The sequence below is a fragment of the Astatotilapia calliptera genome, chromosome 10 (assembly GCF_900246225.1).
Source record: "Astatotilapia calliptera chromosome 10, fAstCal1.2, whole genome shotgun sequence".
NCBI classification, from domain to species: Eukaryota; Metazoa; Chordata; class Actinopteri; order Cichliformes; family Cichlidae; genus Astatotilapia; species Astatotilapia calliptera.
In genome coordinates this window covers 14,653,301-14,665,817 of record NC_039311.1, presented here as the reverse complement: position 1 = coordinate 14,665,817, position 12,517 = coordinate 14,653,301, and the positions used below count along the sequence as shown (strand labels likewise).

Here is a 12,517-nt window from a genome sequence, read left to right as displayed (position 1 = left end):
TACGTCAGGAGGCTTTATATTGAGCAGAGGTAGAAAGACTCTAATAGATTTGCAGACAGGTGGGCCTTCTTTAGTATTCTGAGGAAATAAAGTCTCTGTTGTGCCTTTTTAATAATAGGAGCACCGTTCGTTGTCCATTTAAGGACCTCCCAGAAATATAAAGCAAGCACCCTCTCTACGTCAACCCCTGATTCCAGTGGCCTGAGCGCCCCTCGCTGTCGCTTGAAATCAATGATTTCTCTCTTCTTTTTTTTTAATGTTCAGGGAAAGGTTATTATAACAGCACCAATCAGATGCTTTAATTATTTTGTGGATATGTGATATCAGCAGAGATGGGAAGTAATGAAGGACAAAGCTTAAAACCATTCAAGGTTAAGCTGTGATTTTTTTCTGTTTATAATTAACACTTTGTGAGTTTTTATGTCAAATAATAGCTGATGAGCTTTATCTCCATATTCTACCAGTTGGTGGTGGTAATGCATCATCATTTGAATATACTAATAACAGAGTTACATTAACTGATGATACTTAGTTTAAACAATCATTCACCACACATTTATTTAACTCAGCTTGTTAACTAAGCATCACTCCATTAGCAACTGAACTAAACTGTATATTCTGAGTAAACTTAACTTTTTTATTTCTTAAAAATAAAAATATACCTTTCAATCAATAGAGGTTGGTGGTGTACCAGGGGCAGGGGGGTGACTTCTGAACTGGTTTTTCCTCTTCTCTGCTTCATCTGTGGGGGAGGGAAAAGAAACAGAAACCCCCAAGACAACAGTAACTGATTTCAAGTTTAGTTGTCCTGGCAGTTGAACAGAAATTGTAATGTCGGTGAAATGGATTCAGTTTTGTTTACTGATATTTTGCAGTATTGAAGGTCTGAAGATTGGCCTCCCTCCATTCGCCAACCTCTAGCTCCCTTGTTAAAGAGAGAATGTGTAGTTTTAAGCCTCCTATTATTTCAGCAGACACGTTTCTGCTCACATAGTTCATATTTGTGAGTTACCTTAGTTTCATCTATGAGCTCACTGCACACCAGATTTTGTGATCGCCGTACACAAAGGGTTGTGCGTTTTATGAGACTGTGGCATCCCAGTGAAAGAGGAATCTAATGTGATGCTTAGGAATGTCTGATTTGTCCCATCAAGCAAGGCGCACATCAGCCTAGGATGAGAGGCTGGAGCTTGAAACAGGCTTAACTCTTCCTTCGGTTGATGTGTGTAGGCATGACAGCAAGATTTCAGAAAAACTCATGGAATTTTTTAACAATACTTTCAAATATTGTAGATCGTGCTAGACACTCAATGAAACACATGGAGATTGTATTTCGTTCTACCGAAGTCCTCTTTTATTTGAAGAAAACTCATTGCAGATTCATGCTAATAACTTTGAAACAGTTACAACAACATATATAAAAAGTGGGCTTTCAACAGTCACCTACCTATGCTATGATGGGTATATGTAAACTTCTCACTGTGATACATTCAAATCAAGATTCACAGGCTGGCTGAACCCAGGCAAACTTCCCAGTAAAAGAATCTACTGCCATCATGTGGTCATTGATGTGATTACAGCACAATTACATTTATCGCTAAAAACAGTTTGAACAGTTCTTATTATAATTTTTTCTTTGCGTTACTTTGTTTCTTTAGCATTGCACTTATATTGACAGTGGTGGTGTTTTTTGTTGTTTTGTTTTTGTTTTGGGGGTATTCAGCGACTGAATTTTGAGCCGCTGCGATTTACGACACCAACGACAAAGCTACGACAGCACAAGCAAGAAAGCCGTAAATGGTTGTGTTTGGGGCTGGAGGAGGTCATTAGAAAGTGAGGAGTTAAATAGGGGTTGGCTGTCAGGGAGAAGAGACCCCTCGGTGTAGGTGTAGTTTTCATGCTGGTGTAAGTCATACATATTATTCACCAGCTCTGTATAGTATCCCAACCGCTGCGAAATGCTTCGTCTGATCCTGCGGCTCAGGCCGTCCTCCGGGCTCCGGTGTCCCCGTGCCCTCCCGGCCGGGCCTGCTGCGCTCAGCTCCCGCTCTGCTCCCGGAACCAGCTGTCTGAGACGGCTTCATTATGGAGCGGGGTCCCGAGCCGCCTCTCTGGACTCCGGCTTCAGCTACAGAGCGACTCTTCTGCGGTCTCCCCAGCTAGCAAGTGGATGTCAGTGCAAGCGCTTCTACAGCCTGCCGCCACACCAGAAGGTAACGCTACCGGAGCCGGTGTCAGGTTGCTATAGCACCCATGTTCACCGCGTTAGCTGGTTTGACCTCCCTGCCTGTTACAGAGATCTGTTCGTGGTTCTGTTTATTAGCTGGAAATCCGGCTCTTCCCTGTATGAGGTTAGCAGGAACTGTTGAACGATTAGTTTCTCCACTGTTCACTGGAGACACTGTTGTGACTGTTTGTGCTGCGGTTCTCCTGAATGACACCAATCCGTCAAACCTGACTTCTGTGCCCCAAACACGGAGGCCATAGGAAATACTTGGGCTATAAAAACGTAACACATGCCTGATGGTGCTGAGCGATACTGCAAAATTTGGTATCGATCCCGATACCAAGTAAATACAGGGTTTCGGATTGCCAATCCCGATACTTGTAACCTATAAAGACAGCTTAAGTAGGGAACAGCAGTATGTTATTGTTTATGAGGTGATTCATCATAAATTTGCAACTTGTGAACAACTTTTAATGACCACTAACTGACTGAGCTTTGCCTTCCATAATGGCTGTATTTTGTTTCCACAACAAAGTACAGCTTTCAGCTTGTCATCTATTTTGAAACAGTTTTTTTAGACTTGGAACATAAATGTACCTTTCTCTAAAGCACTGTTATTTAAATGTGCTATAGCTTACAAAAAACAAAGATGTGACAGGTACCGCGAAAAGGTTCAGACACTTTTCTGAGCAAATGTTTGAGGTATATTTTACTTTCTCCAAAAATAATTTATCTAACACAGAACTTAGATCTTAGACATTAGAAGTAAAGTACAGGTTGTATCACAATCTGATCCCAATATCAGTGTTTGTTTCAGTACTATCGATATTTGCCTCTGTCTGAGACATTTTAACACAGCGCATTCATTGTAAAGTTTTAAAAAGACTAGATTCATACTTTGTCACTTTCCCCAAGTGTATTGAAGTCAGTTAGAGCAGGTGATTTGTGTTCTCCTCTACTGCATCAGACAGAGGACTTTGAGGGAGCTGATGGTTAATTGGTTGTGGAACAACTTCAGGAACTCCTGAAAACATGAAACAATTATAACGTGGGAAGTCTGACATGCTCGTCCTCCAATTTAAGTGACCTGCTGGTTTATACCTCTTTGTCAGTCAGGAGTGCTGCATGTGGAAATTACATGCTGTCCCCTAAATCATGAAACTGGCAGCTTCACTTTCCCCTTACAGTCCAGAGGTGTGCTTGTTAGGTTAATTGAGCATAGGTGCAGATTTGAGGCTGTGAGCCTGAATGAAACCCTCTATTTTTGACTCTAAAGTGGAAGGCTTCTCAGTAGTCCTTCCACCTTTGTGTTACTCCACCAATAGCATGTCATTCATCTTTGCTGTTATATAAAAAAAACTCAATAAAAATCAGCTGTGGTGAAGTGGATGTAGGTCATTTTATTGAGCAATGAATGAGGTGATGATGATGATGTAGCAACAGCAGTTACAACACCTGACTTATGGCACTTTTTTGACTGGCCTTTTGGATACTCTAAAAGGATGATGCAGATCATTTTTTTAATTTTAAGTTTTAGGTTAAACTTTGATTTTATTCATTTGCTTGTTCTTCAGGTGGAGCTTCCTGCACTGTCGCCCACCATGCAGACAGGAACGATCGCTCGCTGGGAGAAGAAGGAGGGGGAGAAAATCAGCGAGGGTGACCTCATAGCTGAGGTTAGGAGCCCCGTGTGCCCACGCTGCCGCAAAACATGATCGTGGTGTACATTTCTAATGTTGCCTCTCTCTGTAGGTAGAGACGGACAAGGCCACTGTGGGATTTGAGATGCTGGAGGAATGCTATCTGGCAAAGATCCTGGTTCCTGAAGGAACCAGAGATGTCAACGTTGGAGCCGTGATTTGCATCACAGTTGACAAGTTAGTGTGTTTGGACAGTCCAGATTCAGAGCTGAGGCCTGTTAGTTCACTGGTGGTTGTTCTTTTATAGTAATGGGACGAATTAATAGTTGAAAAACATTAAATGGGGAGCACTCTGTTTTGATAGTGGCAAAATGCTGCTTTTATTTTATTTTTTTTCAGTCCTTTAAGTGCATCATTAATCCTAGAGCTTTAACAAACATGATGAAAAGACTTGAATCTTCAGAAAACCCTTAAAATAAACTTTAATGCTGCTTGGTTTACGTCTACATTTGTTATGAAATGTAATGTAATGAAATGTGCTATATCAATAAAATTGCCAGGTGCCACAATCAAATATGGGAGGTTAAAAGACAGGGTGCCGTATGGCTCGATGCAGTTGTGTCAGTTTTTACTCATTTGTGGATATATTTTCCTCTGCAGCCCTGACTTGGTCTCAGCCTTTAAGGATGTAACACTAGATTCGATCAAAGCAGCCGGTGCCACTCCTTCACCTACTGCCTCTGCTCCGCCTCCGCCACCCGCTGCTGCAGCGGCAGCTCAACCTGCAGCCCCTGGAAGCTCTTATCCCGCACACTTGAAGGTAAGCGAGCTCCTCCATAAACGAGTTCGGTCAGAAAGCCGTAGATTTGTGATGTGCACACTGCACAGCATCTGTTTACGATGCTGTTTTGTGCGCGTAGTCTTGGTTTGATCAGGGTTGTCCAGGATCACTGTGTATCAGGGCAGTGAAGCGGATACCACTATGGACTCTTCTGATCATGCGTCAGATTTTACTACTTTGTGTGGCATTAAACAGTTTCCGTGGATGTGTAGTTTCCATGTATCTGTTATATCGCCAAAAGTTGATTCTGTTCATCTGGACATAGCGTTTAGTGGGAGAAACGTTTCGTCACTCATCCAAGTGACTTCCTCAGTCTCAGCTGACTGCAGGTTTCCCCAATCTTATAAACAGTACATTTGCATAATGACTGAAACCAGCCCACTGAAGGAACAATGGGCTGGGAGGTCGGTTCCTTAATCTTAATTATGCAAATTCTCATGACCCTTGATCAAAGCCCACTGATCAATGGCCATGAGTACCATTCACAGAGAGTTGGGGAATGGCTGCAATCACAGTATTGTAAGATGGTGAAAGATGTACCCTTATGCCCCCTCCTCGATTCAGAGAGGGTCTTTCCCGATTCACGTAAATGGCCTCCTTGACTCCATGCTCAAACCAGCATTCCTCCCTGTCCAGGATGTGTACATCCTCATCATTGAAAGAGTGTCCACTGGCCTGTAGGTGTAAATAGACTGCAGAGTCCTGGCCTGACGAGGTAGCTCTTCTGTGTTGTGCCATCCGCTTCGCCAGAGGTTGTTTGGTTTCTCATATGTGTAAATCCTGGCAATCCTCCTGGCACTTAACAGCGTACACTATCTTACTCTGTTTGTTTCGGGGGACCCGATCCTTGGGGTGGACCAATTTTTGGTGCAGCATGTTCTGGGGTTTAAAAGCCACAGACCCGGTGTTTAGAAAAAATGCGTCTCAACTGCTCCAATACTCCCAGCTTTGACAAATGTCCAGCTGGGATAACCACATTTACTCAGGGTCTTCTTGATGTGCTGTTCTTCTGCTGACCTGGCTGCTGTGTCTGTGTTCGCTCTGTGTTGTAGCGTCCTGATGACACCCAATTTATGCTCCAGTGGATGATGAGGGTCAAACCTTAAATACTGATCCGTATGCGTAGGTTTGTGGTATCAGCTTTTCGATGTCCACCATTACTGATGGAAATCTCAGTCTAAGAAGGCTAACTTGCCATTTTTAGACTGCCCTATCTGTTATATTTTTTAACTTTCTCTATTTGAAGGACTATTTTCTTTCTCCTTATTTAAAAAAACTAACAAAAATAATGTCACACCACGTCATCATTTAATCAGAGAGAGGTTAAAGGCTTTAATTTGCTGGAGGCTGTGCCACAAAATTGTCCCTGCCCTTACTTCAGCTGTGAATGTCCCTGTAACATCATTCAGTGTCTTCAGTGGTGATCGTGAAGAAATTTTCTCTAGACCTTTAACAGTGTTTGTTGTAACTTGACTAGATGCTTAAGAGGTTGTCAGTCTTTTTCAGGTCTATTGTTCACATTTGTGGGAATTTGTGTTACAGATCGCACTTCCTGCTCTTTCTCCAACCATGACGATGGGAACAGTGCAGCGCTGGGAGAAGAAGGTCGGAGAGAAGCTGAGCGAAGGAGATCTCTTAGCTGAGATCGAAACTGACAAGGCGACCATTGGTAAATCCAAATGGATTTGAACACATCGATCCTAAAGCGTGTTCACTTTCAGCACTACAGAGGAAAAAATATTTATGATCTTACTTTTAATATAGCCTGGTCCTGTGTGTTTGCATACAGGCTTTGAAGTGCAAGAGGAAGGGTATTTGGCAAAAATTCTGGTGGCGGAGGGAACCCGTGATGTTCCTCTGGGCGCGCCGCTCTGCATCATTGTAGAGAAGGAAAGCGACATTGCCGCTTTCAAGGATTACGTTGAAACTGGGGTGGTTGAGGTTTCCACACCACCTCCAGCACCGGTGAGACTCACAGAAAACCTGCACTTTCAAATAAGAAGTCATTTGGCTTTTGTACAGTTTTAAGATGCCTTAAGAACACTTTGTTTATGTCGTAGGTCGCAGCTCCAGCTGCTGCATCACCCAGTCCTGCTCCACCAGCAGCAGCTGCTGCCCCTGCTGCACTCAGGAAGGGTCGTGTGTTCATCAGCCCGCTTGCCAAGAAACTCGCTGCCGAGAAAGGAATTAACCTGGCTCAAGTCAGCGGTACGTAGCTGGACCTATGTGATGGACGAAGAGCGTTTGCTGAAGCTTTTACATTTTAATTTTAAATACTCTTTTGTTCAGGGTCTGGCCCTGATGGACGCATCACCAGGAAGGATATTGAGAACTTTGTTCCACCAAAAGCCGCACCTGTAAGGGAAACCCATACTGTTGAGTCACATTAGTGCCCATCAGCCGAGTTAAATCATGTGTACCCATTCTTATTGTTTAATGGTCCTTTTCTTAATACCGATGTAATACTGACAGTCTGATCAATAAGTCCCTGTCAGTCATGCCCATTTTTCTTTTAAATGATACATTTAGCTGTTGCAGGACAGTGATTTATCTGTTTTGGCAAATAATCACAATTATTAATTAATTTCCTGTACCTCTGTTTCTGTTGTCTGTAATGCAAATTAAATCTCTACGTCTGCAGGCTGCTCCAGCTGCTCCTGCATTTGCACCAGCCCCTGCTGCACCAACTGGCACCTTCACAGACATCCCTATCAGCAACATCCGCAAGGTGAGCACCACCACACACCTGCCTCTTGATGGGCCATTACATTCTGTGATGACTTCCGCTGCTAGCAGTCGGTGCATTAGCGGCTCCTTCTGTGCGGGGTGCTGTGCTGGTGTATTGAGAGCTTGGAGGCAAATGTCCCGAGGAGATCTCAGTGTAGCTCTGTTATCTCTGACCTGTGCTAACACATTTTGCCCCACAGGCGGGCACTCCATTTATCAAAACAGACCCAGCCAGCACACCTCATTCCTCTTGGTGATGAATAATGGATCAAAGCTAAAGTGCATATATTTGTCTCTCCTGCAGGTCATTGCTCAGAGGTTGATGCAGTCCAAACAAACCATCCCCCACTATTATTTGTCTGTAGATGTCAACATGGACCAAGTGCTTGAGCTTAGAAAAGAACTCAACGCTGTGAGTTTGTGCTTTCTAATAGAGATGTAACTGTAGCTTTGTTTTTATCACTGCACTAAAACCTCATTTCCAGCATCTCATAAACGATTTCACCCTCTTCTCTCTGCAGGAGGTGAAAGCCCAGAATATCAAACTTAGTGTGAATGATTTCATCATCAAAGCTAGTGCTCTGGCCTGCCTGAAGGTTCCTGAATGCAACTCGTCCTGGTTGGACACAGTCATTCGTCAGTGAGTAAAAACTCATTAAGAGCCACATGGAGTTTAGTTCCTATAAGCAGCAAACAGAAAACACGTTCTCCTGACTGTGGAAATATCCATCTTGCTTTGTATTCCCAGCCATTGTCTCTTTGGATCTTATCTTTAAATGAGTGCATGCATCACAGAGTGTGTTTACATGCCGTTGGGGAACATTACGCCAGTAAGTCATTTAAATGATGAAACCTTGTTACTGAAGGCAGAAACCATCACGGCCAAAAGCAACTAGTGCAGACTGGTGGTTCTCTCACAGCAGCCGAGACGTGTACAACCACAAGATAGATGCAGAGAAATGAAGTTAACTTGATAGGGAAGTTTAAAATTTAGATTTTTAATTTCAAGATAAATTAACTTTGTTATTTTGTTTTAATTATTGCGCTTGATTGAAACATTTCAAAGTTGGGCAGCATGATTTTAATAATCAAAGACAAAGTCTCGTTAGCACTGGTGAGGTGTCAGTTTATTTGCAGCAGAGGGGAGAGTAGCAAAATGAAATTAACGTTGCTCGTAGCTGAAATTATTTCCATTTTCTGTGCTGTTTAAGTGTACATGAAGTCACTTGCACCGTTTCTTACACTGCGTGAGACTTTCTTTATTTTAGTTGTTAAGATGAAGTGTGCAGTATTGATTTAGAATAATAGTGGCCCTATAGTGCACTCGTTTACACATTCGCCCAACAAGCAAAACATCCTGGTAGGAGACGCAGATCTCTTTGGGTTTGTGTCAGTAATGGCATCTGTTATAAAAATGTGCCAAATCAAAACACGCGGAGCTACTCGCTGTGGCCACCTTTTGTGAATAACAGAGTGCCTGAAAGCAGCTTGTTGACTTAGAATAATAATGCAATATCTCCCTCAAGTGCAAAGTGCAATAGTTGCAATGCCTTTATTAGACTTCCCATTATATCGGTGTGTTCCACTGCCTACTTGTATCATTGTTAATGCTGCTATTAGCACTATTTACCTCTCCATTTATAGTTATTTATGGTAGTATAAAACATATTGTTATACTTTTATTCTAATAAGAGTGCCTGTCTGTAAATATAAAGTTCACCAATGACTGTTATCTTAATGATGTGATATTTCTCAGGTTGGCAGTTTCAGTTTTGCCAGCAGAGAGCGCTCGGAATAAGTCTTTCAGTTTCGAAAGGGTCGCCTTGAAGAGAGAACTGCGCCGGCATCTGTAATGACTTTATTTATGTTTTCCAGGAATCACGTGGTGGATGTGAGTGTGGCCGTGAGCACAGCCAGTGGCCTCATCACGCCCATAGTGTTTAACGCCCACATCAAAGGACTGACCTCCATCAGCTCAGATGTGACGGCTCTCGCTGGCAAAGCAAGAGACGGCAAACTGCAGCCTCACGAGTTCCAGGTAAGGCTTTTTAATATTCTGACTGAGTGATAATTTTTTTTTTTTTTGTCCTTTCTTCGCAAACCTAAATTGTCCTCTTTATATTCCCAACCAGGGCGGTACATTCACGATCTCTAACTTAGGCATGTTTGGCATCAAGAACTTCTCGGCGATAATCAACCCTCCTCAGGCTTGCATCCTCGCTGTCGGTGGCTCAGAGAAACGCCTCATGCCTGCTGACAACGAAAAAGGGTCTGTGCATTTATGTAGTAATGTAACAGAATGGCATGGTATCATTTTAAACTGCCGTCTAATGCAGCGGGTCCTTGCAGGTTTGACGTAGCCAACATGATGTCGGTGACGCTGAGCTGTGACCACCGGGTGGTGGACGGCGCGGTCGGTGCACAGTGGCTCGCAGAATTCCGCAAGTTCCTGGAGAAACCCGTCACCATGCTGTTGTGACGAGACTGTACTGCCATCAAACTGCAGCAACAGGCAGAGGCTTCTCACTGAAGCGATCCGATTGGTCTAAACTGGTCTGGATCCTCCCGTGATTGGCTGGCCCTGGCACCAGGTCACTCCCTGTTACCCAGAAGGGGAAGAGGCAGGACTCACTCCGCTTACTTGTCTGTCTCGCTTTCTTTCCTACCGATCTGTCTCCCCTCTTGCGCTTTCTCACCTATACTCTATTTATTGTGGCCCTCATCTTACACGAGACCAGAATTAGGAGCAACTTACCCTAGAAGAGCAACTGACTGTGCGTCACTAAAAAGGGAAGTGTTACATGTCAAACCAGAGAGCAAATCTATCCCGTATACCCCTATTTCTGCCAACTTACATACGGGAATCTGTGAATGTTAGAAAATAGGAAATGCTATTTGTGGATAAAAGATTTAAGATGTTTGTATGCTTGTTGGGGATCTAAATGTTGAGGCTCACACAGATCTACACACCTGTCCCTGTTATGATCCCAGACACTCAAAATACAAGATGTTTTCTGTAGGGAGGGTGAAGCTAGGGTTATGTATATTGACTGTGGATGAAAAGAGTTGTATGTGTATATTTGTATATGGTGGTGAGACGTTTGGATAAAAACAAATCAAGCTCTTGGAGACCTCACCATAGAACTTAATAACATTATAGCTCAGAATGAAAAAGGCTGCCCTTACAGGAAATATCCAACAGTTTTGCCAATTCTCTCTTCAGCAGGGATGTTTTGTTTTGTTTTCTAGTCTCAAACATTCTGTATTTCACAGCTGGAACGCACAAAGGTGGTGCTGGATGCTATTTGTAATTTGAATAAACTGGGTGAAGACAACCTTGTGCCATAAGCTCCTTTGTTTTGTGTCGTTGTTGTTGTTGTTGTTGTTGTTGGAAGACTTGATGTAAGATTGTATTCACACACGGTGATCTGCCCAAATCGAAGTGCAAGTGATGTACCTTTCTTGGGCATTGGTCTGATTGCAAACGACACCTGAACCTGGAGCCTCAATGACCACATTGGTTCAGGTATGTGGATGACATCTAGGTGAAAATCAAATCTCAGGATGTGCCACAGTTCACTGATCACATTAACTCTGTGGACCAACACAACTTTGCCAGTGAGGATATGAAAAGTGAAAGGTTAGCCGCCTTAGACTGAGATTTCCATCAGTAATGGGAGACATTTAAAAACTGCTTTGTACCATAAACCTATACATATGGATCAGTATTTAAGCTTTGACTCTCATCACACTCTGGAGAAGAAACTGGGTGTCATCAGAACGTTACAACACAGCGTGGATATCATTCCCACAGATATGGTGGCCAGGGGAGCAGAAAAGCATATCAAGAAGGCCCTGAGTAAATGTGATTATCCCAGCAGGACTTTTGTCAAAGCTGGAAAGGCACCTAAAGAAAGCTCCAGGTGATCCAGGAGAGAACAAGGACAACTGCTGTCTAAGCGAAAACCTTTCGTGATCCACAACGTACCATTTCAGTCAATTTTTCATGTTAAAAATACAGGTGGATGATGAATCAAAGGAAAAGCCTGAATGTTTGACTCCTACAGTGAGTAGAGCTGGTGGATGTGTCTTTGTGTGTGTGTGTGTGTGTGTGTGTGGTAGCGGGGGAAAAAAGAATGAATCGCTGCACATCTGTGTCTAATATCTGTTCCCTATCATCACCTTCATCCTTCGAAGCATTTCTATCTCAGTGGGAGTGCCTCCATCTGAAGAACTTAATAGTTTAATGATGCCATAAACTTTGTAGTCCATATCTTTTTTTCCCTTCATATGTTGGTGCTGTTCTGGGTGCGGATGGTGTAGGCATTTATTCAAATCCCCATGGTATCACAAATCTCTCTCTCGCTCTCTACATATATATACATACACATACATGGAGCACCACTCTTCTACAGCCCATCCGATTTCCACAGCACAGTTGGGTCTTTCTCCATGAACCATCACAGTGAAACATGGCAGCATTTACTTATGTTCCCATATGAATTCCATAAATGTGACAACAGTTTATATGTTTAGACGACGACTGCAGAACGTGCCCGGCAGATCGACTTAGTGAGTCATTACTTAGTGAACACATTTTATGTAAATGCATCAAAGAGGAGCTCTGGTGGATTTTTATTTTGCCTGTAGGTCATAACGGAAGGATGTCATCATCTGATGACTCTTCTAGTGTCAAAAACACGCCTCTGAACATTTCTTTGCACCACTGACGACCTTCATTTTTTCTTGAAGCCTTGAAGCTGTAAATAACCAGATGATGCAAAATGTTAAAGCTGTTTTTTTGGCCTCTTACCACAAGGACAGAGAGTGTGGATTTTTGGCTTTATGGTAAAAAAAAAATGCCCAAAAGCTTATTTGAGACAACACCCAAAAGTCTGAAGCTCTTCGGTTGTTTGTTTGAATCCAGGCTCGGGCCTTTCTGTGGTCTCATGTCTGTGTGGGTTATCTCCAGGAACTCTCAGGTACTCCGGCCTCCTCCCACATACCAAATACATGCGTGCGTTTAGGTCAATTGGTGATTCTAACTTGACCAGGATGGGTTCACCCTGGACAGGTCTCTGT

General features: G+C 43.1%; 1 protein-coding gene across 1 annotated transcript; it reads left to right on the top strand.

The window, feature by feature from the left end:
• Positions 1 to 1,694: 1,694 nt before the first annotated feature.
• Positions 1,695 to 10,783, top strand: dlat (dihydrolipoamide S-acetyltransferase (E2 component of pyruvate dehydrogenase complex)). The gene is made up of 14 exons (XM_026182416.1): positions 1,695 to 2,213; positions 3,802 to 3,903; positions 3,980 to 4,104; positions 4,528 to 4,687; positions 6,251 to 6,377; positions 6,498 to 6,673; positions 6,769 to 6,916; positions 6,998 to 7,065; positions 7,350 to 7,436; positions 7,740 to 7,847; positions 7,957 to 8,075; positions 9,311 to 9,473; positions 9,568 to 9,704; positions 9,785 to 10,783. The coding sequence occupies exons 1-14, from the start codon at positions 1,959 to 1,961 to the stop codon at positions 9,912 to 9,914; spliced, it is 1,905 nt and encodes a 634-aa protein (XP_026038201.1). The 5' UTR covers positions 1,695 to 1,958; the 3' UTR covers positions 9,915 to 10,783.
• Positions 10,784 to 12,517: the final 1,734 nt, after the last annotated feature.

What these genes read in the sequence shown, in the direction of transcription:
- dlat (XM_026182416.1), top strand. Translation starts at nt 1,959, where the DNA reads ATGCTTCGTCTGATCCTGCGGCTCAGGCCGTCCTCCGGGCTCCGGTGT. An exon ending in CTTATCCCGCACACTTGAAG is followed by an intron (nt 4,688 to 6,250) that starts GTAAGCGAGCTC and finishes TTTGTGTTACAG; the next exon opens with ATCGCACTTCCTGCTCTTTC. An exon ending in CCACACCACCTCCAGCACCG is followed by an intron (nt 6,674 to 6,768) that starts GTGAGACTCACA and finishes TTTATGTCGTAG; the next exon opens with GTCGCAGCTCCAGCTGCTGC.